The sequence below is a fragment of the Sminthopsis crassicaudata genome, chromosome 1 (genome assembly GCF_048593235.1).
Source record: "Sminthopsis crassicaudata isolate SCR6 chromosome 1, ASM4859323v1, whole genome shotgun sequence".
Classification (NCBI taxonomy): Eukaryota; Metazoa; Chordata; class Mammalia; order Dasyuromorphia; family Dasyuridae; genus Sminthopsis; species Sminthopsis crassicaudata.
This window is the reverse complement of record NC_133617.1, coordinates 572,572,106-572,598,965: the sequence shown is the minus strand read 5'-3', so window position 1 is coordinate 572,598,965 and position 26,860 is coordinate 572,572,106. Positions and strand designations below refer to the sequence as shown.

Here is a 26,860-nt window from a genome sequence, read left to right as displayed (position 1 = left end):
AAAACTATATTTATGACCCATTTAGCTTTCTACTGTTTATTAGTTTATAGCCTATTTAGAGTACCACCAACTGTAGGAAAGCTACATCTAGAAAATTGGATGTTATACAAATTGTCATACAAATTACTTGGGGAGGATTAAATTCTCCTCATCCCGTACTGCAGGTTTGGCTCTCCTCACCAATCTCCCATTTCTCTTTTGCTTGAGCATCTTCAATAAATATTAAGCAATCAGGATTGGTCACCCCCAAAGGATACATTTCCTAGGACAATTTAGCTGATTTGGCAACTGAGGCCTAGAAAAGTTAAAGTGCTTTGCCCAACACTATGCAAGAAACAAGAAAGTCAAGATTTGAAACCAGGGCATGGTACTCAAAAACGAATACTCTTAGAACTATACCTTATGCTATATTTTATCAAGTCTCAAAAGAAGCTAGCTTATAGCTCAGTGCTTAATTCTTATATTTATTGTTAAATCCTATAATATGTATGCTATATATTTAATTTTAATGATTTATGTTCTTCCAGAGTAGCATCTGAAATTTTGTTATTATCTTAAGTATTATTATAAAAATACCTATTGAAGACTGAGGGCAGATACGAATATTATTTTTGGGCAAGACAATTTTGGAATTTGTTTTGCTTGACCAGATCTATGTGTTTCAAGGGCTTTCATGTTTTTTCCCCCCAAAGATTGGGGGAAAGAGAGAAAGTAGATTTTCACTACTTGAAAAATTAAAAGATAACAAAAAACCTTGTTCAAATGTTTATCTAGGCTCATTAACCCACAGTATATTCAAAGGAATATAGATTTAAAGTTGGATAAATTAGAACCTAATCCCTAATCTACCTGATTACATTATGGTAACATTAAACATGATTCTTGAATCATAAATGATTTAAGTAATACTGGTCAGTAATAGTCATTACTCTTAAGCTTACATTGAGAAAGAAAGAGGACCTGCTTGCTAAGTTAAGATCTCTTCAAGTTCTAAATTTATAATCCTAAAAGTTTTATTAAGCTTAGTTTTAATATGAGCAATATTTTTTATATTATAGACAAAGTGTTACAAAGTCAGCGGTAGTTCATTTGACAATGTAACTGAAGAGGTGGTCTTTATTGTAGTTATATGTTGAACTATTAGGCATGAGGTCAACCTATTTGCATTCAGAACTTCCATATGAAAAAATGGTCAGAAGCTAAAATCTGGGTTATCCAACGTCATGACCAATGAATTTTTCCATACCTACTGGAATAATGGACTTATAATAGCTGTTACTTAAAGGGACAGTAAGTATTGTTATACATCTGATCCTCAAGGAGAAAAATCTTGTTTTAGGGCTTATTAGAAAAAGACATTTTTGCAAATGCAAAGTAATTCAGGATTTGTTTCTTAAAGTATATAGAAGAACAATTAATATAGATTGTAAAAAGATAAGTAGGTTTAATTTCTTTTTTTTTTTTTGCTGAGGCAATTGGGGTTAAGTGACTTGCCCAGGGTCACACAGGTAGGAAGTATTAAGTGGCTGAGGCCACATTTGAACTCAGCTCAGGTCCTCCTGACTTCAGAGCTGATGCTGTCCACTGAGCCATTTAAATTAAAAACAAAACAAAAAACTAACAAAATAGTCTAATTTGGTGGTTCTTAAATCTGCTTTTCCAATGATCCAGAATATCTGAAAATTATATGGGAAATTAAAATATGTACACAGTATATATTTTAAAAAAAATGCTAGTTTAGGAGTAAGGAGAAACTTGGATAGGAATCCTACGTCTCTGAAAGATATCTGACCTGTATGAAATGACCTTTTTTTCTTCCCTAGAGATTCTTCATCTGTAAAATACAATGAAGGGGTTGGTGGTTTCAAAGGTCCCTTACACTTTTAAATTTATGATCCTATAAACCTTTCTGCACCTTGGCTTTCTCATCTGTAAAATGAGAAAAATTACTATATTCACTTCTTTAATTGAGGAAGACATAAACATCTTTAACTATTTCAAATGCTACATAGCTGTTGGTTAATCCTTGAGAGAAGTAATTTTCCTTATATTTATCTTTATCCCTAGAACATAAATAAATTAAGAAAATAGGGATCTTTAAATAAAATCAAATGATTAGAGAGCATCAGTTCAAATTAGGAATCATGGCTTTAGACCATTCTGTTTTTCCAAAATGTGGCCTAAGGGAATACAATGTTGGCACATGATTCAGCAAATTAATCAATAAGTATTTAAGTTATTAAGAACCTATTATGCGCTGGGCACTGTACTAGACAATGGGAAATCAAAACCAAAATCAAAAAAGTCCCTATCCTCCAGCAACTTATATTCTAACATTATTAACATTCATAATAATTCCTCAACTTCGATTTTTGTTTTGAATATTTTTAGACTCTTTAATCACATTAATCAAAAGCAACAATTCGGCTTCTTGGAAGCTTGAGCTTAAAGAGTTTTTAGCTTCTCCAGCCTATTGCTATATTTATATTAGAATGACCAACTATGTAAAATTGTTTCTTTTCCCCTACATTAAAATACCTATGTCTTATTATATGGTTGTGTTCATTGCTATGACAGAGAATTTTTGTAGCTAAGATCCTCAGAAGAGAAATTCATTCAACCTCACAGGAGGCAGTATCCCATTTTTGACTCATTTCTGGAATTAAGCTCTTTTTTTAACTATTTCCTAACTCATAATATTAATTACCTCTAAGTTCCCTCAGGAATGTCTCTGAGTAAAACCTTAAAAAGATGCTTAGACAAGGATTCATTGTTGAGGAATGACTACATAAGCCTATTTTGAACTCCCCCATACTTCTTTCTAATTCAGACAACCCAAGCTAATGTGAATAAATAACAAGGAACAAGATAGAAAGACTAACAATCTGACAGATGTTTCCATTATAGATCAAACAAGAAAAAATATTAAAACAATTACAGTTTAGCTGTAATCACATTTTTTATTACATATACAAGGGCTATTGGTACATGGATCTTAAAAGGTGACAAGCAGAGAAACAGCCCTATTAATTTGCTTTAAATAACATTAAACAAACACAATTTTTATAATTCTTTTGGATTATGATATTAAACTAATAATGCAACTAGAACTACATCCTTTATCTACTATGAAAGGAACCAAAAGATAAAACACCTATTTCTGTATGAATATGAAATTCAAGTGTAATTGTTTTCTAGTATAAAAGCAAATATATTTCTAAGGATGAAAGATCACAAGAGGAACTTAACTCTCCCATATATCTTCTAGCAATGACTTAAAATAGACATCAGCTTGAATAATGATATAAAAATTCAGACATTTATTGGTAACCTCTTATATTTCAGCCTGACTATACAAAAAACAGTGAAAAGTCTGACTAGGAATATCAGCATGAACTCAGATGAGAAGACCTGAGCCTAAAACTTTGGGCACAGAAGGTGTGGAATAAAAGATCAAGAATTCAATGAGAAATAATGGGAGGAAAAAAAAAAGGAGCCAGTAGTACCAGGTCTCGCACTATACAACAAAGCAAAAATCATCAAAATGATTTGGTAGTGTTTAAAAACAACAAAAATTGATCAGTGGGACAGATTATGAACACAAAACGTAACTAATCATAGTAACTCAATGTTAAAAAACGCCCAAACTTCAATTATATAAGACTCATTGTTTTGCAAGAACTACTGTGAAAGGAGCCTGGCAGAAATTACTTTTATAACATATTACACAATATAATACATTTAAACTCCAATAAGATATAAGTTCTAGAAATACAATAACCTAAGTAAATTAGAGGCAAAGGAAATGAAATTCCATTCACAATCAGGGAACAGAAGAAACCTTGACCAAATGAAAGAGACAAAGAGGATCACAGATAATAAAATGGAAAATTTTGATTGCATAGAATTAAAAAGTTTTTATATAAAATTAATTCAGCAAAAATTAGGAAGGAGAGGACTCCTTCCTAGAAAAGGAACTTTTCCGACTGGAAAAAACTTTTTTTTTCAGGATGTTTCTCTGACAAAAGTGTAACATACAATACGGATAATTGATTCCAATATATAAGAAAAAAAATCCATTTTACAACTGACATGATATGAACATATAAAAGATATGAATGTATAGTTCTCAAAAACAAAATCAAGTTATAAACATATAAAAATACTCCAAATAAATAAAAGTAAATTAAAGTAATTCTAAGGTGCCACCTCAAAAATATCAGTATGACAAAGATGCCAACAAATGACAACTGTTGAAAAAGCTATGGAAAGACAGGAAAAGTAATGCACCATTGACAGAACTGTGAATTAGTCTAACAATTTCAAAAAGCAGGTTAAAATTATTAAGATAACTAAATTGGTATTTCAATACCAGTCACAATAGATCTGTATGCATAAAAATATTTGTTCCAACACTTTATGTAGCAAAAAAAAAAAAAATCTGGAAACAAATAAAGTTCCTGAAAACTGTGGAATGGCTGAATAAATTATGCTATATGGAACGGAACGTTTTGTCTGAAGAAATGAAGGGATGAATTCAGAGAAACTGGAGAAAGCCATTATGAACGGATGCAGAGCAAAGTGAGCAGGACCAGGATAATAATTTATAAAATAACTACACCTTTGTAAAGCAAAACAACTTTTGAAAGATTCAGTAATTCTACTCAATTCAGCATTCACCTATGACTCTTAAGGGCATAATTCCCATCTCTTCACAAAAGTGAATGACTAGAAGTACATATTCAGGTATGACCAATGTATGGATTTCTTTTATCTTATTATGGTATCTAGTTATAAAGGAGAATTTTTTTTTTTTTTTTTTTTTTTTTGCAGAGGGAATGGTGGGAAGGAGGAGAGAAAAGAGAAGAGTGATAGTGATGCTTCCCCTCCCTCCTCCCCCCAAAATACTAGAGCATTAGCAAATCATTTCAAGAAATGAACAGAAGAGTTTTAGGGAGGAACACAGATAAGCAAGACAGCCTTGAAGTATGCAGAATGAAAGAAAAACAAGCTGCTCATAATGAGATTAAAAGTTTCAAAAACAATTCTTTTTTTTTTTTTTTTTTTTTTTTTTACATAGAAAGGTTTCTAGCAGGTAGCATAGTCTGCCAAATTCAGAATAAACCTTTAAAAAAGTCATCAAATAGAAAACTTCCTAGAGTTCTCTTTAAAGCTGTTAAAAGAATCAAGTTTATTCACTATTACAGTGGATCTTAAATTAATACCAATAAAATATACTCATAAATAATACCAAGATTCACTATCTTGCACTGGAAATATTAAACTCCTACCAAGGTAGAGTACTGGACACCTTTCTGGGTTACAAGAACCCAAACTTACTTTTGTTAAATATATTGGCTTTAAAACAGATTGTGATGTCACTGACAGAATAGAGAACTCCTAGTGAGGAAAACCCCTCTACCAGCATATATCACAGTCTGCAATTTATAGAATATAATAGTTTCCTTGGGGACACCAAGAGTCACACATTCAGTAGCAGTCGGAGGTGGGGCAAATAAATAGCAAAATCTTTTTGTACTTAATACAATGGGCCAAAAAAAAAAAAAAAGTAAAGAAGCTTCTTATTAGATCCTTCCATCACTCTATTACTTTTTGTGCCTTTAATCAATTCAAAATTTATTGTTAATTTTCAGATTGGTATTCCTTAATTATACTTCAACTTATTTAAATGTTGCGGGGGAGGGGAAGAGGCAGGGAACAAGGCAAGAAAGGCTGCGGAATGAGTTCCTATCAAGGTCGCACTTACTATGAACTATTTTACTGACAGAAATCTTGGGAGTCCACTAATTTAAGTTCCGGTGTGAGACTTTTAAAATAATTGATTTTTTTTCCAGCAAATTGTTGGGGCCGGAAAACCTTTCCTATACTATTGCTTAGGTAAGAATTGGGGGGAGGGGAAACAGGTTAAAAAAAAACAGATGGGAATCTGTGGATCTCAGAAGCCTCCAAGTTCCTCAGGCACCAAGCTAAAATCTAGTCCTGCCACAGCGCTCCATTGACGAGCTCAGATGCTATTTTAAAAAATCTCCGCGCAGCTGGGGTGATAACTCGGCCGGACACCAAATTCTTGGAAGAGCCCCCTTTAGCCGGGGACGGGGTGGAGGGCGGGAGTAGCTTATCTTCGTCTTTCTCTCCCTTCCCCCGGTTTCTCGGACCCCTCTTTTCTACCCTTTCCAGAAACCCTTCGTCCGGTGAGGTTCTGGTACCGGCTCCCCGCTCCCTGCCTGCCGGCCGGATTTATCCGTCTGCGAACCGAAGTCTGCCCCGCATCCCGTCACCCCTAACCCCAGGGTCACCCCGGCCCACCGCCCGCAAACCAGCCTTAGCATCGTAACCCGGACCTCTGGATCTTACCATAGTGAGACCTCCGATACCCCCAGCCACATCACCCTTCCGGGGCAACGGGCGGAAGAGGCGTTTGGCTCCGCCCTCTTCCCCTCGCCTGGCTCCCCACACTTCCCGATGATTGGTTCGAGGAAGGAACGGGTTTCACGCACTGCAAGGCTGCGGCGACGCGGTTGGTCTAGAACGTAGGGAAGGGGCCTCTCATCTGTCCTTGGGTAGTGACGCAAGGGAAGAAACATCCTTCCTATTGGTTACGCCTCATTCTATCTCGGGAGCGGGCCTTTTGGAGGAAGCCGGAAGCGGAGACCCTAAGTGAGGTAAGCCCGGAAGCGGGAGTGTCCTCATCAAGTTTATGAGTCCGCTTAATCCACTGACCCCGGTCCATCCTTATTCTTGCCCGGGTCAGACTCCTGGGCCTTCCCCAGCTTATTTCAGCAGTCATTCACTTCCCATTCTTTGCCGCCGACGCTTCAGAAAGTGCTTGCCGACCCGCTTTGTCTTAGCCTGGGCAGAACCTGTGCCCTTACTATTGCTAAACTTGGAAGGGGTGGAGGATGGGGAAGGGAAGACTAATGGATTTAATAGTTTGTGATCCCAAAGCCTTTCTTCCGGTCAGATGTTCGCAAATTGTAAGGCAGAATCATTAAGCATTTATTAAGCGCTTACTATATGCTTTTCACTTGATAAGACTAGCGTCGTTCTCCCCCTCCCCCAATTCTTTACTTGTCATTAAAGAAACTCAAAATCGAATGTGGAAGCTACGTGTAAAAGACTAAATACGTTCGAGATACATATGCAAAGTAGACGTATCAGAATCTCAGGATAGGATTTTGGGAGAGGCCTTCTGCAGAAGGTGGTATTTGAACTTGGGGGAATCTAGGAATCGAACATGAGTGGAAAGAGTACTTTAGACAAGGGGACTGATAGGGTGAAGATACTGAGGTGGAAGGTAGGATATTCTGAGAGGAACCCAAGAATGCCAGCATGACTGGACCACACAATTATTAGTAATGTAGATTAAAAAGTAGACAAAGTGGTATAAAAATAGATTAAAGTAGGAAAGAGCCGTGTTATTAATGGCTTTAAATGTCAACCATTTGATTGTGGGGGTAATAGGAAGTCAGGAAAAAAATGGCAGGATTTGGCAGTGGGATTGGGGGTGGGATTGAGAGTGGCATTAAGATTTGAGTGACTAGGAAGAGGATTCTTAACAGGAGTAGTATCAGAAGATAGGGCATTTAAAAGAGTGAGAATTACTTATTCAATGCCATACCATTAGACTGCCAAGAAATTATAAAGTTAGAAAAAACAATAGGTCAAGAGTATAAAAGGAAATAATGAAAAAAAAAATCAAAGGAAGGTGACCTTGGGGTACCAGATCTCACACTATATTATAAAGAGGTAATTATCAAATTATTCTAGTAGTGGCTAAGAGTGGTTGATCAGTGGAAAAGATTGGGTATATAATACAGAGAAGTAAATGACCATAGTAATCTAGTGCTTGATAAATTCAAAGACCCCAGCTTTTGGGACAAGAACTCACTATTTGACAGAAACTGCTGGGAAAATTGGAAAACAGTATGACAGAAAGTAGGAATAGACCAACATCTTACACCATATACCACAATAAGGTCAAAATAAGTACATGATTTAGATATGAAGGGTTATAGCAAACAAATCTGGAGATCAAACAATACTTATTGGATCTAAGGAGAAGGAAGGAATTTACTTGCAAATGAGTGTTACAGAATTTAAAGTAGATAACTTTGATTATAATAAGATGTCCAAACAAAAGCAAAACAAAAGTTAGAAGGAAGGCAGAATGCTGGGAGAAAAAAAAAAAAAAAAAAATGTATTCCAACTATCTCTGATAAAGACCCAATTTCTTAACTTCGATAAAATAAAATTCTTAAACATAGAAAATGGTCAAATTTATAAGAACATAAGTCATTCCCCAGTTCATATATGGTTAAAGTAGATGAATAAGCAGTTTTCAGATGAATTCAAAGCCATCTATAATCATATGAAAAAATGTTCTGAATAGTGATTAGTTGGAGAAAGGCAAATTAAGACAACTCTGAGGTATCACTTTATGCATTTTAGACTAGCTAACATGACAGAAAAGGAATATGATAAATGTTGGATAGAATTTGAGAAAACTAGGACAATAATACATTATTGATAGAATTATGAATGCATCCAATAATGCTGGAGAACAATTTGGAACTATGCCCAAAAGGAAATAAAACTGTCCATATCCTATAGTCCAGCAATACCACTATTACGCTTGTATCCCAAAGACATTGAAGAAAAAAGGAAAACACATTTACAAAAATATTTATAGCAATTCTTTTTTTTTTTTTTTTTGTGGTAGCACAGAATTGGAAATTGAGGAGATGCCCATTATTTGGGATATAGCTGAACAAGTTGTGATATGCTATATAATAGAATATTATTGTTCTGTAAGAAATGATGAGCAGGATCATTTCAGAAAAACCTGGGAAAACTTAGATGAACTGACGCCGAGTGATGTGACCAGAGCAAACAGAACATTGTACATAATAACAACTGTGAATGACTTAGCTATTCTCAGAAATAATAATGATCTGAGTACCAAAGTACTTAATGATGAAAATTGCCATCTAACTCCAGAAAAAGAACCAATAGAGTCCGAATGCAAATGGAGGCATACTGTTTTTCATTTTATATTTTCTTTCTTTTTTTTTTTTTTTTGTTCACAACACGACAATAGAGAAATATATTTTGCAAGATTGCACATACATAATCTGTATCAATTTGGTTATCAGGGGCGTTTGGTTATGGGGAAGGAGGAAAGGAGAGAATTTAGAACTCACAATTTTTTTTTATTACTATTAAAGCTTTTTATTTTCAAAATACATGCACAGATAATTTTCAACATTCACCCTTGCAAAATCTAGTGTTCCAATTTTTTCCCCTCCATTCCCCCTCTCCCAGAGAGCAAATAATCCAAAATATGATTAAACATGTACAATTTTTCTATGCATATTTTCACAATTATGCTGCACAAAAATAATCAGATCAAAAAGGAAAAAAATGAGTAAAAACAAAATGCAAGTAAACAACAACAAAAAGTGAAAGTATATGTTGTGATCCATACTCAGTCCCCATCCTCTCTCTGGAAGTAGATGGCTCTCTTCGTCCCAAGTTCATTGGAACTGGCCTAAATTATCTCATTGTTGAAAAAAGCCACTTCCATCAAAATTGATCATTGTATAATCTTGCTTTTGGTGTGTACAATATTCTCCTGGTTCTCCTCACTTAACTCAGTTCATGTAAGTCTCTCCAGGCCTCTCTGAAATCATCCTGCTGATAATTTCTTACAGAACAATAATATTCCATAACACTCATATACCATAACTAATTCAGCCATTTTCTAACTGATAAGCATCCATTTAGTTTCCAGTTTCTTGGTACTACAAAAAGGACTGGCACATTTTTACGCATGTGGGTCCCTTTGCCTCTTTTAAGATCTCTTTGGAATATAAGTCCCGTAGAGACACTGCTGGATCAAAGGGTATGCACAGTTTGATAGCTCTTTGGGAATGGAACTGAACAATTTAAAAAAAAAATAAATGTTAGAAAGTATTTTTATGTGTAATTGGGAAAAAAAATTTTAAAAATAAAAAGAGGAAGTGGAACAATCATTCAATATAGATGACTTTCTTAAAAGAGTTTAGCCACAGGGACAGCTAGGTGACTTCTCAGTGGATAGAACACCAGCCCTGAAGTCAGAAGGATCTGAGTTCAAATTTGGCCTCAGACACTTAACACTCCTAGCTGTTTGACTGGGGAAGTCACTTAACCCCAATTGTCTAAGCAAAAAAAAAAAAAAAAAAAAAGAGAGAGAGAGTTTAGCCACACCAGTTCTAGTGGTCTTGTGATGGAGAGCTATCTGCACCCAGAGAGAGAACTGGGAATCAAGTGTGGATTACAACACAATGTTCTCATTCTTTAGCGTCTGCTTGCATTTTGTTTTTTTCTAATTTTTCTTCGTTTTTGATCTGATTTTTCTTGTGCAGCATGATATTTGTGAAAATATGTATAGAAGAATTGCACATGTTTAACATACTAAATCACTTGCCGACTTGGGGGGGGGGAATGAAGAAGAGAGGGAAAAAAATTAGAGTACAAGGTTTTGTAAGGGTGGATGTTGAAAATTATCCATATAGTATACATATATTTAATTTATACTTTAACATATTTAAATGTGTTGGTCAACCTGCCATCTGGGTAGGGGGGAAGGAGGGGAAAAATTAGAACAAAAGGTTTGGCAATTGTCAATGTTGAAAATTACCCATGCATATATCTGGTAAATAAAAACTATTAATAAAAAAAAAAGAAAATTATCCATGTATATATTTTGAAAATTAAAAAAAAAACTTATGGAATAATAGGTATCCAGGATGGTCATTTCATATGAAGGTTTTATTTTATTTAAAGATGGAAAGCAAATAAATTTACCTATAAGTAGGTGTGAAAGAGTGAGAATTGTGGATGATGGAGTGGGCAGTTGGAGAAAATGAGAGAATGAATCAAGTGTAATGTAGAGGAATTGACCTTGTCAAGGAGGAGAGACACCTTATCTAAGACAAAGGAGAATATAGTGGAAGAATGCCTGGTTGATGTGAATGAAAAAGAGACATGAGGGGCCTGTTTCTTTGGATGGCCTCATTCTTTTCAATGAGATATGAAACAAGGACTTTACCTGAAAGGAAGACAAGGTTTCTGTGGGAGACTGGAGGAAAGATAAGATTCAGAAAAGTCTCATAGGGAGAGTGTGGTAGCTGATTAAATAGTAGGGAATAGAGATGCTACAGTGAGAGACCAGATGAAATTAGGTAGTTATGTAATGGACCTAAATGGCATGTTTCCTCCTGTTCTGTACAGTAGCATGTGAATAGGTCTAAGGATGTGAATAGTGGGAGGAATCCAGCATTGAGGTTTGACAGCAGGATAAAAGGACCAGGAGATTTAAGAATAGAGGATGATGTAGAGTTGAATTGGTTCACCAAGAGATTGAAGTAGGGAAAGAAAACAAATGTAGCTAGTTTTGGGGTAATGAGGCAAAGACTTTAAAGGAAGAAGAAATAAAGATCATAGTGACAACAGAAAACCAGGTTACCAGGTATCAAGAGAGACAATGATAAAAAAATAGAGTCAGGTACAAGAATTTCTGAGTTTATGAACATAGATGTAGAACTCTTATAAGTGATGACAAGATCAAGGTTATGACATTATTTGTGGTTAGGATTAAGTTATAGTGGAAATATAATTGTGAGAATTGAGTAGATTAAAGAATGGGAAGTTAGATTATTTGATGAAGCATCAACATGCATGTTGAAATCCCCTTTATGGGTTCAGGAATTGGAGTTGTGAGAAGGATTATGAGTTGGGAACTAAACAAATTGAAGGAAGAAAAATGTCCTGATTGACTTAATAGATAGCAGCTTTCAGGATTTGGATAAATTTGAATAGAGGAAACATCAAAGGAAGACTGGTTATTATTATTATTATTATTGTTAGAGGTAAAATCTAAAGTGGCAAGGCATAGCAACAAGTGTTCTCTGTCTTTCCCGTAACAATTAGTGACTTTGAAGTAGTAGAGGTAATACAGTCAGTCCTGAAAAGAGGAACAGTCAGGAAGAAGGCAGGTCTCAGTGAGTCCCAGGAGAAGGAATGAGGGGGGGAAAAGGTTTAAGATGAAAAAGGAGTATGATCATTGGAGAGTCAGAGTTACAGAGAAAGACAGATCTGGCATGGCTCAAGTTGGGGTTGGGGAATGGGATTTGTACATTTGCAGTTTGGAGTTAGAGATTCACTTGGGATGGGAGAGTATAACTCTTGAGATCCAGAGAGTAATAGTGAAGAGAGTTTGGCCATGGCAGTCTCATTTATTCTGTCCAGCCTTGTGACTGATTGTTGAGACCTGAAGTTCTATTTCACAGTGATGAGGTTTATAATTGGGGGTACCTAAATGAAAATGAGATCTAGTGGCAAGTTCAGGGTACAGGGAAACAAATAGAGCTCCCCTGCAACCCCTTTAGATTTGGCGCAAGGATATAGAGTTAAATGAGGTCTACTAGCGGCGCAAGAGTCTCCTGTAAAGGAATTTACAGACCTGAAAACCTAGATTGATAAAAGAGGTTTATTATGGGGTTTGGAAGTAAGGTTAAAAGGTGTTAGGTAAAGAGAGGAGAGCACCAGAGCCAGAGTGATTCCAGTGGGCAGAAATCCTGACTTTGGACTTGTGCTAATCTCTGCCATACTTTTAGAGAGAAGGTTTGGGCTGGTCTTGTTTCTGTTTTCTTGAGATATTGAGTGACTACTTTGTTAACTCTAGAAAGGTTTTATTTTTTTGGTGCAAAACAGAGAAACATTGAAAACACTTAAAATCATAAATTTAAAACATTTAAATTATCCTAGATAAATTTCATCTATTTATAGATGGATTTGAACATTAACATTGAATTAAAATTCTCAAAATGTAAGCTAACTCATTGATATACATAAAACCTAATCACACTTGTACTCACAATGTCTAAATTTTATTTACTAAATTGATATCTTAAATTTATTGATACAAAAGTGATTTTAGGTTTCATAAAATAGCCAATAGGAAGAAATACCGAATATGAAAAATTAAGTTTTTAAATATTACATTATATTTGATTTTACAAAGAAAGTTAGTTACATATGAAATATATCACAGAGAACATATTCATAGTCATTTTACAAGCCACTCATCCTTTTTTCAATGTTATACACAAATAAGAAAATTACCTATGCCTACTTTCTTGATAAAACTTTGCAAAATCCTGGGTAGAGTTATTCCGTAAATAGAAGGGAAAAACATTTAAGCAGATTGTGCCTCATTTTATATATTTGATGATTTATCTTGAATTTATATCACTTTGCTTTAAGTGGGCATTCTCATCATTGTAATTTGTTCTCCTTGCAAAAGCCTTTTTGCATTAGAAAATTCTCTCAAACTGTCTTTCTGAAAAATCTTTTCTTCAGTTACATTGTTTACTAATAGCAAAACTGCTTCTTTTCAAAAGATTGAAACTTAATTTTGGAGAGTTTGTTCTTTTTTTTTTTTTTTTTAAAGAGAGCTCTTTTTTTATTAAAAATCACTCATTGTTATGCTGTAAATATTAGATTTTTTAAAAGTTTACCTTTCATCTATGATTTCTTTTTTTTTTTTTAATTTTTTATTTTATTTTATAATTATAACATTTTTTGACAGTACATATGCATGGGTAATTTTTTACAACATTATCCTTTGCACTTACTTCTATTCAGATTTTTTCCCTTCCTCCCCCAACCCCCTCCCCCAGATGGCAAGCAGTCTTATATATGTTAAATATATTACAGTATAATTTAGATACAATATATGTGTGTAGAACCGAATTTTTTGTTGCACAGGAAGAATTGGATTCAGAAGGTAAAAATAACAGTTTACATTCATTTCCCAGTGTTCCTTTTCTGGATGTAGCTGGTTCTGTCCATCATTAATCAATTGGAATTGGATTAGCTCTTCTCTATGTTGAAGAAATCCACTTCCATCAGCATACATCCTCGTACAGTATCATTGTTGAAGTGTATAATGACCTTCTGGTTCTGCTCGTTTCACTCAGCATCAGTTGATGTAAGTCTCTCCAAGCCTCTCTGTATTTCTCCTGTTGGTCATTTCTTATAGAACAATAATATTCCATAACATTCATATACCATAGTTTACCCAACCATTCTCCAATTGATGGACATCCATTCATCTTCCAGCTTCTAGCCACTATGAAAAGGGCTGCCACAAACATTTTGGCACATACAGGACCCTTTCCCTTCTCTAGTAGTTCCTTGGGGTATAAGCCCAGTAGTAGTATGGCTGGGTCAAAGGGTATGCACATTTTGATAACTTTTTGGGCATAATTCCAGATTGCTCTCCAGAATGGTTGGATTCTTTCACAACTCCACCAACAATGCATCAGTGTCCCAGTTCTCCCACAGCCCCTCCAACATTCATCGTTATTTGTTCCTGTCATCTTAGCCAATCTGACAGGTGTGTAATGATACCTCAGAGTTGTCTTAATTTGCATTTCTCTGATCAATAGTGATTTGGAACACTCTTTCATATGAGTGGAAATAGTTTTAATTTCATCATCTGAAAATTGTCTGTTCATATCCTTTGACCATTTATCAATTGTAGAATGGCTTGATTTCTTATAAATTAAAGTCAATTCTCTGTATATTTTGGAGATGAGGCCTTTATCAGAACCTTTAACTGTAAAAATGTTTTCCCAATTTGTTACTTCCCTTCTAATCTTGTTTGCATTAGTTTTGTTTGTGCAGAAACTTTTTAATTTGGTGTAATCAAAATGTTCTATTTTGTGATCAATAATGGTCTCTAGTTCTCCCTTGGACACAAACTCCTTCCTCCTCCACAAGTCTGAGAGGTAAACCATCCCATGTTCCTCCAATTTATTTATGATTTCGTTCTTTATGCCTAAATCTTGGACCCATTTTGATCTAATCTTAGTATGTGGTGTTAAATGTGGGTCCATGCCTAGTTTCTGCCATACTAATTTCCAGTTTTCCCAGCAGTTTTTGTCAAATAATGAATTCTTATCCCAAAATTTGGGATCTTTGGGTTTGTCAAAGATTAGATTGCTATTTTTATTCACTATCTTGTCCTGTGAACCTAACCTATGCCACTGATCAACTAGTCTATTTCTTAGCCAATACCAAATGGTTTTGGTGACTGTTGCTTTATAATATAGCTTTAAATCAGGTACACTTAGACCACCTTCCTCTGACTTTTTTTTCATTAGTTCCCTTGCAATTCTCGACCTTTTATTCTTCCATATGAATTTTGTTGTTATTTTTTCTAGGTCATTAAAATAGTTTTTTGGGAGTCTGATTGGTATAGCACTAAATAAATAGATTAGTTTGGGGAGTATTGTCATCTTTATTATATTCGCTCGGCCTATCCAAGAACATTGAATGTCTTTCCAATTATTTAAATCTGACTTTATTTTTGTGGCAAGTGTTTTGTAATTTTGCTCATATAATTCCTGACTCTCCTTTGGTAGATATATTCCCAAATATTTGATACTATCGACTGTTATTTTGAATGGAATTTCTCTTTGTATCTCTTGCTGTTGGATTGTGTTGGTAATGTATAAAAATTCTGAGGATTTATGTGGATTTATTTTGTATCCTGCGACTTTGCTAAAATTCTGAATTATTTCTAATAGCTTTTTAGCAGAGTCTTTGGGGTTCTCTAAGTATACCATCATGTCATCTGCGAAAAGTGACAATTTGATTTCTTCATTTCCTACTCTAATTCCTTGGATCTCTTTCTTGGCTCTTATTGCCAAGGCTAGAGTTTCTAGTACTATATTGAATAGTAATGGTGATAGTGGGCAACCTTGTTTCACTCCTGATCTTACAGGGAAAGGTTCTAGTTTATCACCATTACATATGATGTTTACTGAAGGTTTTAAATATATGCTCCTTATTATTTTAAGGAATAGTCCATTTATTCCTATACTCTCAAGCGTTTTTAGTAGGAATGGATGTTGGATTTTATCAAATGCCTTTTCTGCTTCTATTGAGATGATCATATGGTTTTTATTAATTTGATTATTAATATGGTCAATTATACTAATAGTTTTCCTAATATTAAACCAGCCCTGCATTCCTGATATAAATCCCACTTGGTCATAGTGTATTATCCTGGGGATGATTTTCTGAAGTCTATTTGCTAATATCTTATTTAATATTTTAGCATCAATATTCATTAAGGAAATTGGTCTATAGTTTTCTTTCTCAGTTTTCGATCTACCTGGTTTAGGTATCAGTACCATGTCTGTGTCATAGAAGGAATTTGGTAGGACTCCTTCAATCCCTATTTTTTCAAATAGTTTACATAGCATTGGAGTTAGTTGTTCTTTAAATGTTTGGTAGAATTCACCTGTAAATCCATCTGGTCCTGGGGACTTTTTCTTAGGAAGTTGGTTAATAGCTTGGTCTATTTCTTTTTCTGAGATGGGACTATTTAGACTACTTACTTCTTCCTCTGTTAATCTGGGCAAGCTATATTTTTGAAGGTATTCTTCCATTTCATTTAAGTTATCGAATTTATCGGCATAAAGTTGAGCAAAGTAGCTCCTAACTATTGTTCTAATTTCCTCTTCATTAGTGGTGAGTTCACCCTTTTCATTTTCAAGACTATCAATTTGCTTTTTCTCTTTCCTTTTTTTAATCAGGTTTACTAAGGGTTTGTCTATTTTGTTGGTTTTTTCATAAAACCAACTCTTAGTTTTATTAATTAATTCAATAGTTTTTTTACTTTCAATTTTATTAATCTCACCTTTTATTTTTTGAATTTCAAGTTTTGTGTTTGTCTGGGGGTTTTTAATTTGTTCCTTTTCTAGCAATTTTAGTTGTAAACCCAATTCGTTGGCCCTCTCTTTCTCTACTTTATGCAAGTAGGCCTGTAGAGATATAAAACTTCCCCTAATTACTGCTTTGGCTGTATCCCACACATTTTGATATGATGTCTCATTATTGTCATTTTCTTGGGTGAAGTTATTAATTATGTCTATGATTTGCTGTTTTACCCAATCATTCTTTAGTATAAGATTATTTAGTTTCCAATTATTTTTTGTTCTATTTTCCCCTGGCTTTTTATTAAATGTTATTTTGATTGTATTATGGTCTGAAAAGGATGCATTTACTATTTCTGCCTTACTGCATTTGATTTTGAGGTTTTTATGCCCTAGTATATGATCAATTTTTGTATAGGTTCCATGAACTGCTGAGAAGAAAGTATATTCCTTTCTGTCTCCATTTAGCTTTCGCCAAAGATCTATCATATCAAACTTTTCTAGTATTCTATTTACCTCTTTGACTTCTTTCTTATTTATTTTGTGGTTTGATTTATCTAATTCTGAGAGTTCAAGGTTGAGATCTCCCGCTATTATAGTTTTGCTATCTATTTCCTCTTGCAGCTCTCTTAATTTCTCTTTTAAGAATTTAGATGCTGCACCACTTGGTGCATACATGTTTAATATTGATACTGCTTCACTATTGATGCTTCCCTTTAGCAGGATATAATGCCCTTCCTTATCTCTTTTAATTAGATCAATTTTTGTTTTTGCTTGATCTGAGATGAGGATGGCTACTCCAGCTTTTTTGGTTTTGCCTGAAGCATAATAGATTCTGCTCCACCCTTTTACTTTTAGTTTGAATGTCTCATCCTGTTTCAGGTGTGTTTCCTGTAAACAACATATAGTAGGATTCTGACTTTTAATCCAGTCTGCTAATTGCTTCCTCTTTATGAGGCAGTTTGCCCCATTCACATTTATGGTTAGAAGGACTAATTCTATATTGCTTGCCATCCTATTAACCCCTGCTTATGCTTTTCCCCTTTCCTTCCCTTTTACCCTCCTATCCAGTATTAAACTGGTAAACACCACTTGCTTTTCACAGCCCTCCCTTTTTAGGATCCCTCCCCCACCTTAAAGATCCTCCCCTTATTTTATCCCTTTTCCTCGAAATTACTGTATTCCCTTCCCCTTAGCTTACTCCTTCCCTTTCACTTTTCAATGAAGTGGAAGAAGTTTCACCATAAATCGAATATGTCTATTGATACACGCTATGTTCATCTCCCTCCTTTCTTTCTCTCAGATATAATAGGTTACCTTTGCCTCTTCATGAGATGTAGTACCACCACTTTATATGATATAATCTCCTTTCCACCTCTAGTTTCTAAGACAAATTGTACATATGTTCTTTACATATTTTTTTGACAGAAGTATAGTTCTCAAGATTTCTTTTTACCTTTTTTAGTAGTCTCTTGAGTTCTGTATTTGAAGATCAAACCTTTTATGTAGGTCTGGTTTTTTCATCAAAAATAGATGGAATTCATTTATTTCGTTAAATGTCCATCTTCTTCCCTGGAAAACGATGCTCATTCTTGCTGGGTAAGTTATTCTTGGCTGCATACCAAGTTCCTTAGCCTTTCGGAATATCATGTTCCAAGCCCTGCGTTCTTTTAATGTGGACGCTGCTAGATCCTGTGTTATCCTTATTGTGGATCCTCCATATCTGAATTGTTTTTTTCTAGCAGCTTCCAATATCTTTTCCTTTGTCTGATGGTTCTTGAACTTGGCTACTATATTTCTTGGCGTTTTGATTTTAGGGTCCCTTTCAGTAGGTGATCGATGAATTTTCTCAATGTCTATTTTACCCTCTGTTTCCAAAACGTCTGGGCAGTTCTCTTTGATAATTTCCTCGAAAATGGTGTCCAAGCTCTTTTTTTCCTCCCATTTTTCAGGGAGTCCGATTATTCTCAAATTGTCTCTCCTGGATCTGTTTTCCAGGTCTGTTGTCTTTCTGGTAAGGTACTTGACAGTCTTTTCAATTGTTTCATTTCTCTGGTTTTGCTTGACTCCCTCTTGGTTTCTCCTTGAGTCATTCATTTCTACTTGTTCCAGTCTAATTTTCAATGGTGTATTTTCTTCACTCACTTTTTTTATATCTCTTTGTAATTGTCCAATTGAGTTTTTATCTTCTATGGAATTTTTTTCCATTGTATCCATTTTATTTTTTAGAGAGCTGATTTCTTTTTCCAGCTCTCTAATCCTGTTTTCCTTGGAGTTGTTTACCTTTTCCAGCTCACTAATCCTGTTTTCCTTGGAGTTGTTTACCTTTTCCAGCTCACTAATCTTGTTTCTCAATGATTTGATTTCTTTATCCATTCTGTCTTTGAATGCATGGGATGACTTCTCCAGGCTCTCTTGCCAAGCTTCCCTTTCCTTTTCCCATTTCTCTTCCAGCTCTCTTGTGAGAGCCTTTTTGATTTCCTCTATGAGGTTCTTTTGTATTGAGGAGCAGCTTATATCCCTCCCAGGGGATACATCTGGGGACATTCTGTTCCTAGTCTCTTCAGCATTTGAAGTCTGCTCCTTCTCCACACAGAAGCTGTCAATGGTTAGAGCCCTTTTGAATTTTTTGTTCATTTTGTCAGAGTAGGAATCAAAGAAAACAAACTGACAAGAGAAACAATTGGTCTGTTTTGCGGGGGATAGGGCTGGATGGTATTAATGGGCTTCCTCTACAGACTGGGGGTAGGGCAGCAGAGAGCCACTAGCAGAACAGCAATGACTGTACTGAGTCTGCGCTCTGAGGCTCTGAGAACGCACCGAGTCAGTCCAGGTGGGGGTTGGGGGTGGCCGGGCTCTGAGAGACGCTGGCTTTCTGGGGTTTTAATCTTCACCTCCGGTGTTTACACCCTCTCCACCGCTCCTGGCTTGCTGCCAAGACGGAGCATCCACACTGGGGCAAAAGCCCTTTCACAGAAACGGCAGAGATCACACCCCTCCCCCTCAGGTCTGAGCTGTGTGAGCTGCCTGTCTTGCTCTGGCTGTCTGTCCTCAGTCTGCGCCCAGTCTGATTGACCCTCCCCCGAGCAAACACAGACCTTTTCTGGCGACTTTCAAGGATGTCTTCTCTTGGTGATAATTTGTGGATTTCTTTCTGGGTCAAGCATTAAGTCAGAGGCTTGTCATGAAGTAAGTTCTGAGAGAAAACGAGGAGCTCAAGCAGCTGTCTGCCTCCACGCCGCCATCTTGGCCGGAAGTCCCCGAGTTTGTTCTTTTAAGTTATGAGTGCATTATTTCCAATTTTATGTATAGAGTGCATCTCATGTGGTGGCTACTTAAGAAATATTAATATACTATGTATATTAAATTAAACAAGAATAAAATTCTCTCTCTAAATAACTAAAAAAGTGAATATGGTAACTAAATAAAACTGAATATGATATGTCACTAGTTATTTGATCTTTTTCTCATCTTATCTTTAAGTAGTTTGATCTAACTTCATGATTTTCACTAAGAATAGGACTTTTTGCATTGTTGCCTCTTAGTAAATTCATCCTTCACTGTTACCTGTATAATAATCAGTTTGGTCAATACAGGAAATTTTTGGACCTTATTCATTTCTAACGCCTATGATCTTGTGGAAGTCTAAGTTCTCCTATGATTCAGAATAAGTTTAGAGATGATAAGGCTCATTGGAGTCCTTGTACTGTGGTTTTTTGGGGGAAGGAAGATGTAAGTTGTTCACATGCTTGATAATTTATGGATAAACTATACTTGTTCCATGATGTTCTATGATAAACTGTTGAGAGAGTATTTCAAAATTCATGGATCTACTTTATAACCAAATTAAGTTTTTAAAAATCATACTGCTGTTTGGTGCAATTGCAACACATTCATATGTGCAGTTTGTGTCTGTGTACTTCCATAGCTACTCCTTTAGGGATCCATCTAGTGTACTGAAGGCTTTTCTCAAAGTTTTTTTTTTTTTTTTTTTTTTTTAAAATGTGGAACCAATGGAATCCATTTCTTATTCCTTGCACTTGCCACATGATTGGCCAACTTTTGTTTTCCATTGTACGTTACCTCTGTGATATTAAGCCACTACTGAAGCCTCTTGGTGCCCACTATGCATCTTTCCATTGTCCTTCAGCTTTTCTGCAACTTGGTGTTCCAAGATTTATAACACTGTAGCATCAATTGGTAAACATTTGCCTTAAAAAGATTACTTTTTCCCTAAAGAGCATCTTGGGATAGTTAGGAGAATTGTGCAATTTCCCAAATATAATCCAGCCTGTTTTCTTCCTACTATTAAATTCTGGTCCCAGTTCATTGTCCATCTACAGTGTCTGACCCTGATAATATATTTTGATGTACTAATTCAATGGACTGGCCACCCAACTAGTTATTAATATGTGGAATTGTGAAATAATGACTTGGGGTAATATATTCTGAAAGAATCAAAGACCTATTCAGCATGAGTTTTCTTTCTACATGCTTTAGTATTCTGATTTTTTTCTTAGAAATGCACAAAACAAATATTAACTTAAGAAAGTCACATTTTTCATAGGATCTCTATATTTGCCTGCTAGAGAGTTATTTGCTATGAAATTAGAGATTACTTCTTACAGAACAATAATATTCCATAACATTCATATACCATAATTTAACCAACCATTCTCTAATTGATGGGCATCCATTCATTTTCTAGTTTCTAGCCACTACAAAAAGGGTTGCCACAAACATTTTGATGATATGGTATATGCATATTATGGAATATTATTGTTCTGTAAGAAATGACCAGCAGGATGAATACAGAGAGGCTAGAAGAGACTTACATGAATTGATGCTGAGTGAAATGAGCAGAACCAGGAGATCATTACATTGTACTATACATTATAAAATAGTGTATGAGGATGTAGTCTGATGGAAGTGGATATCTTCAACAAAGAAAAGATCTAATTCAGTTCCAGTTGATCATTGATGGACAGAATCAGCTATACCCAGAGAAGGAACACTGAGAAATGAGAGTAAACTGTCTATATATTTTGTGTTTCTTCCCAGGTTATTTTTACCTTCTGAATCCAATTCTTTTTGTGCAACAAGAAATTCGGTTCTGCACACATATATTGTCTCTAGGATATACTATAAAACATTTAACATGTATGGAACTGCCTGCCATTTAGGGGAGGGGGTGGAGGGAAGGAGGGGAAAAATTCGGAACAGAAGTGAGTTCAAGGGATAATGTTGTAAAAAATTACCCATGCATATGTACTGTCAAAAAAAGTTATAATTATAAAATTAATTTTAAAAAACCCTTATCCAACTATAGTTTATTCACTTGAGTTGTCATCACCCAATTCTGGTAATAAGATTTCATTTCAACTAAATAAACATCCATGAACCATGTACCTTGTTCTAGGAATCTAAGGAAGTACTAAATATAGATCAGATAAGATCTCTGCTTCCAGAAATATTAAAATCTATCAGGATACCATAACATACATAAATAATTATAACAAAAATATAGGAATGCATAGGAAAGGTATAAATTATGAATTACATCAGTTTTAGGGGAAAAGTCATTATTGCCTGATGAATCAAGGGAAATCTAGGAGAAGCAATATTTGAGAGAATTGTGATGGAAAGAAAAGATTATGAGGAGAGCATTCTAGACCTAATCCTTCTAATGCCTTTATGTCTATTCTTCCTTTGTACCTGATTTATATGACATAATTACTATTTTTATCTTAATTCTGCCCCAATCTTTCTTTTGAATTGCCTTACTGTTGATGTTAATTTTAAACATGGTATCATTTCCCATATAAAAGAATAAATATAAACAATTTGTTCATGTTGAGTTCCTTGAAAGTGATCTTTGAAATTGGTTCTTATATGTTGAATTTTCTATTAAGTTCAGATTTGAATGATAAAGACCTGAAAATCTATAATTTCATTGAAAGCCCATTTTTTTTCTTCTGGTCACAGCTTTCAGGCAATCCAGTTATTCTTATATTTTCTCTTCTTGATCTGTAATTCAGATCTGTTGTTTTTCTTAAGATGCTTCACATTCTGTTCTATTTTTTCATTCTTTGTAATCTGTTTTGTTATTTCTTGGTTTCTCATTGCTTCACTGGTTTCCCCTTGCCCAGTTCTAATTTTCAGAGATAATTTCTGTCTTTGAGACTCCTTTTCTAATTGGTTAACTTTTTTTCCCCCCATAAATACTGTTTTTCTTAGATGTTTTTTTCTTTTTCTTTTTTTTTTTTCTTTTAGTGTATCCTCCGTGTCTCTCATTTGATTTTTAAATTCTTTTTTGAATTCTATATATTTTCTCTGGGCAGAGGAGCCATCTCATTTTACTCTTTGGGGTAGAAGCTTTTTTTTTTTTTCTTCCATGTCTTTCTCTGAAAATGAACTCCAGTTTTCCCTGTTTCCATAGTAAGTTTCTATGGTGGGGTTCTTTCTTTGCCAGTTCATCTTTTAAAAATAAGAGGTAATAGTGTAAGCACTTCTAATCTTGCTGTGCCTCTGGCTTCCCTTCAGCTCTCCCCTCTGACCAGAAACCCCAGTTCTCTTCTCCAGCAGGTGCCTTCAGCCAGCAGCTTCCCATACCCACTGCTTCTGCACTTACCAGGCGCTGGTGTCTTCCAGTCTTTGTAGCACACCTGGGCCTAATCTTTCTATTAAGCCTTCTGGACCTCAGACCCCTGTAACTCCAGGAACAGTCCATGGAAGTGAAAGTCTCTGTACTCTCTGCTGAGGCTCCAGCCACACTCAGCTTGTCCCAGGGGTCCCACTTGGTGTTTCTGTGGAGCTAGCTTGGAGATGTTTACACTTCACAGAGGTTAATTCCCACTCTAAGTCTTTCTTCAGATGTTGGGTTGATTCCTGTTCTGACCCAAGTCTTGATTTTTCAAGATTCCATGTTTGCCCTGAGGCACAAATTTGTTCTGTTTGTGAGAGCAATCAGTGAGCTTGAAAGTTCACCAACTTCACTGTCATTCTTCCCAGAACCCTCCCAGCTCATGCCTTCTTTTGATATTTTAGCTCCCCAAGTACTTTTTAAACCCTAAAGATGTGTTACTTAATATACTTTTTGCCATATCTTTGAAATTTCTTTTCCTCTGACTTTATGACTAGTACTTGTGTTTATCTGCACCAGCCCTGTGGTATTTATATATTATCTTATACTATTCATATTTTTTCATATTTCCTGACCTATATAATAAGCTAGAGATACTGAGTTTGAGAGAAGTTAATGAATTTGTTTGTGGTTACATGTCTTTAGAATTGGGATTCAAATTCAGTCACTTGATTCTGTCCAGTTTTCTTTGCATTATGCTAGCCACTACAATTCTGTGGTTATTAACTGACTGACATGGCATTTTTTCCAACTGAAATCTATCAGGTTGGTGTAATGTACTCTCCCGGCAGTTACAATTACTAGTCTGCTTTCCTAGGCCCAACAGAGTACCTTTGACCACTGTCCTTTGCAGTGTGAACTCTACCCGGCTCTCTTCCTCTGAGGCCTTCAAAGGTCTCTGTTCACAATCTCTTGAATCTATAGCTTAATAACTGGTAGCGCACTCAAGGACAGCCACTTGTAATCTTAAAAGCCTTTATTATACCTACTCACATAATGCCCTGACTTGATGCCCTGACTTGTTGGTTCTGAGTGAACACCTGGTCAGAAGACCCACGTGTTCACTACCAAAATCCTTACCTCTTTTGGCTATCCATCTTGGCTTGGCCACCCAGGCTAGGGAGCCAGGGTGAAGAGCGCCAGATTAAAGAGAGCGACTTCTGCCTGCAGTGGGCTTATAAAGGGCCTGTGAGGTCATACACACAGCCAATCAGCGAGAGAGTCACCCATTACGAAGCTATCTCATCATGGCTAAGATCCCACCTACAAGGGAGTCCTAATATCCACAGAAATTACTTCTGGGCCTCAATCTCTCGATGCACCATGTCTGCCCATTTAAAGGGCCCTTACAGGTTGGCATCATTAATTTTCATTTCAACTTGATAGGAGGTTTTGTTTTTTCTGAGAACCAGTTGATCTTGAAACCAACTTCAGTTTTATGTATATTGACTGCTTTATTTTTATTATTTAAATAAACTTCCTTACATCACACAAAGTAACTTTGTTTTTAGGGTACTTTGTAATTTCCCATTAGGTCTTATCTGGAATAGGATGATAAGGATAAGATCATTCCTTGGACTTTTGAAAATGTTTCCAAATGCTTTGCAATGGTAGAATCATTCTTGAAAATTTTATATTTGAACACTGTTGATGATTTCATTATGATTTATAGTTTGCCAGGATCAGGATCCCAGAAGGCATTTGTAATTTTTTTTCCCATTTTTATGTGTTTGATTTAAAAATTTCAGCTTCTAAGTTTTAGCCATAAAAAGTTGATTAAAACTGTCTTGTGGTGTAGTCATTCTTAAAACTATGACTGTAAATCACTGATTTACACTTTTGACTCTACTTTTATGAGCTGTGCTTTCATTTGACTTCTATTATGCATAAAAATATAGACAGTGTACATTATATAAACAAATATGAATGATATGTAGTAGAATGTGATAGGTGAAAAGGAGAGATTTGTAGTACTTTTAAGAAAGTTTGAGACAATAATGGGAGATTACTATCATTTTCACTTCCTATAGAACGAAGGACCTGAGCTATGTTTTGATAGCTAAGGTGGACTTTAACAGCTGAACATCTGGTGAAGATATATTCCAAGGATAAAGGATGGCCTATGAAAATGCACAAAGGTGAAAGAGAAAGAAAAATATATGTATAATAGGCTTCATTGCAGAAAAGGGAGTTCTTTCAGATAAGATTATAAAGGTCAGTTGGAACTATATCATAGAGGGTATTAAATGGCATGTTGACGAGGTCTTCTTGTATACCACAGACAGGACTGAAATACTGAAATTTTGGGGGCAGGAAATGCTTTTGTCTCTGCTAAACTGAAGATTATTATTGTGAAGATCATAATACCTAATATTTATATAATGTTATAAGCTTTACAAAGCATTTTACATATCTTATTTTATCCTCACAACAATCCTATGAGGTAGGTGATATCATCATCCTTATTTTGCAGATAACCTGGTAAAGGAACACAGACATTAAGTAACTAGTCTAGTACAACACAACTAGTAAGTTTATATTATTATATTTGCACTTATATTTTTTGACTTCAAGTGGCTGCATACTCTATTGTATTATATAAATTCTATAAGTTAGAGAAATGCAAATTAAAACAACTGAAGTACCACATCATACCAGTTGGACCGGATAACCTAATAGAAAAGGAATATAACAAATCTTGGGAAGGAATGTGGGAAACCTGGGATACTAATACACTGTTATTGGAGTAGTAAACTAATCCAACCATTCTGGAGAGCAGTTTGGAACCATATAAATACTATTAATTAGGCTGTATTCCACAAATTAAAAAAAAAAAAAAAAAAAAAAAAAGGAAAAGGACTTATATTCAGGTCATTTTGTAGTGGCTAAGAATTGAAAACTGTACATCAACTGGGGAATAACTGAATAAATTTTACATGATCATAAATGTGCTATAAGAAATGACAAATAGGATGATTTCAGAAAAATCTGTAGACTCACATGAACTGATATAGAGTGAAAAGAGCAGAACAAGAACATTGAACACAGTAACACATACTGTAGGATGAACAATAGGGAATGACTTAGCTATTTCAGGAACACAATGATCCAAGATATTCTCGAACTCATAATGAAAAATGTGATATACCTCCATAAAAAGAAGTGATGGAATCTAAATGCACATTGAAGTGTATAATTTTTCACTTTCTGTATTTTTTTCATTTTTCCCTCCTTAGTGTCTGTGTCTAGGGTTGAAGCATACTATTTTTCTTTGTGGCTTCTGTCTATCCTTCTTTTCTTCCTTCCTTGTTTTTTTTCTTCCACAAAATTACTGATCGGGAAATATTTTGCATGTTTGTGCATGTATAACCCACATCAGATTTTGAAGAAGAAAAGGAAAGAATTTGGAACTCAAAACTTTTAA

At 35.2% G+C, this 26,860-nt stretch overlaps 2 protein-coding genes across 11 annotated transcripts in view; one reads left to right on the top strand and one right to left on the bottom strand.

Annotated features, from left to right (window-relative positions):
* Positions 1-6,488, bottom strand: part of TMEM167A (transmembrane protein 167A) — a 32,055-nt gene extending 25,567 nt beyond the window's left edge. The window contains exon 1 of the mRNA XM_074282161.1: positions 6,376-6,488. Coding sequence (XP_074138262.1) covers positions 6,376-6,378 — 3 coding nt within the window. The 5' untranslated portion in view covers positions 6,379-6,488. The remainder of the gene's footprint in view (positions 1-6,375) is intronic.
* A 22-nt stretch (positions 6,489-6,510) lies between these two features.
* XRCC4 (X-ray repair cross complementing 4) overlaps positions 6,511-26,860 on the top strand; it is a 365,806-nt gene continuing 345,456 nt past the window's right edge. For 7 of the 10 annotated variants that reach the window (XM_074282158.1, XM_074282151.1, XM_074282154.1 and 4 more), the window contains exon 1: positions 6,523-6,683. The gene's annotated coding sequence lies outside the window, so the exon portion shown is untranslated. Of the gene's footprint in view, positions 6,684-14,444; positions 14,465-26,860 lie in introns of those variants that run through there. The other 3 variants (XM_074282159.1, XM_074282152.1, XM_074282153.1) reach the window with 3 other exon arrangements.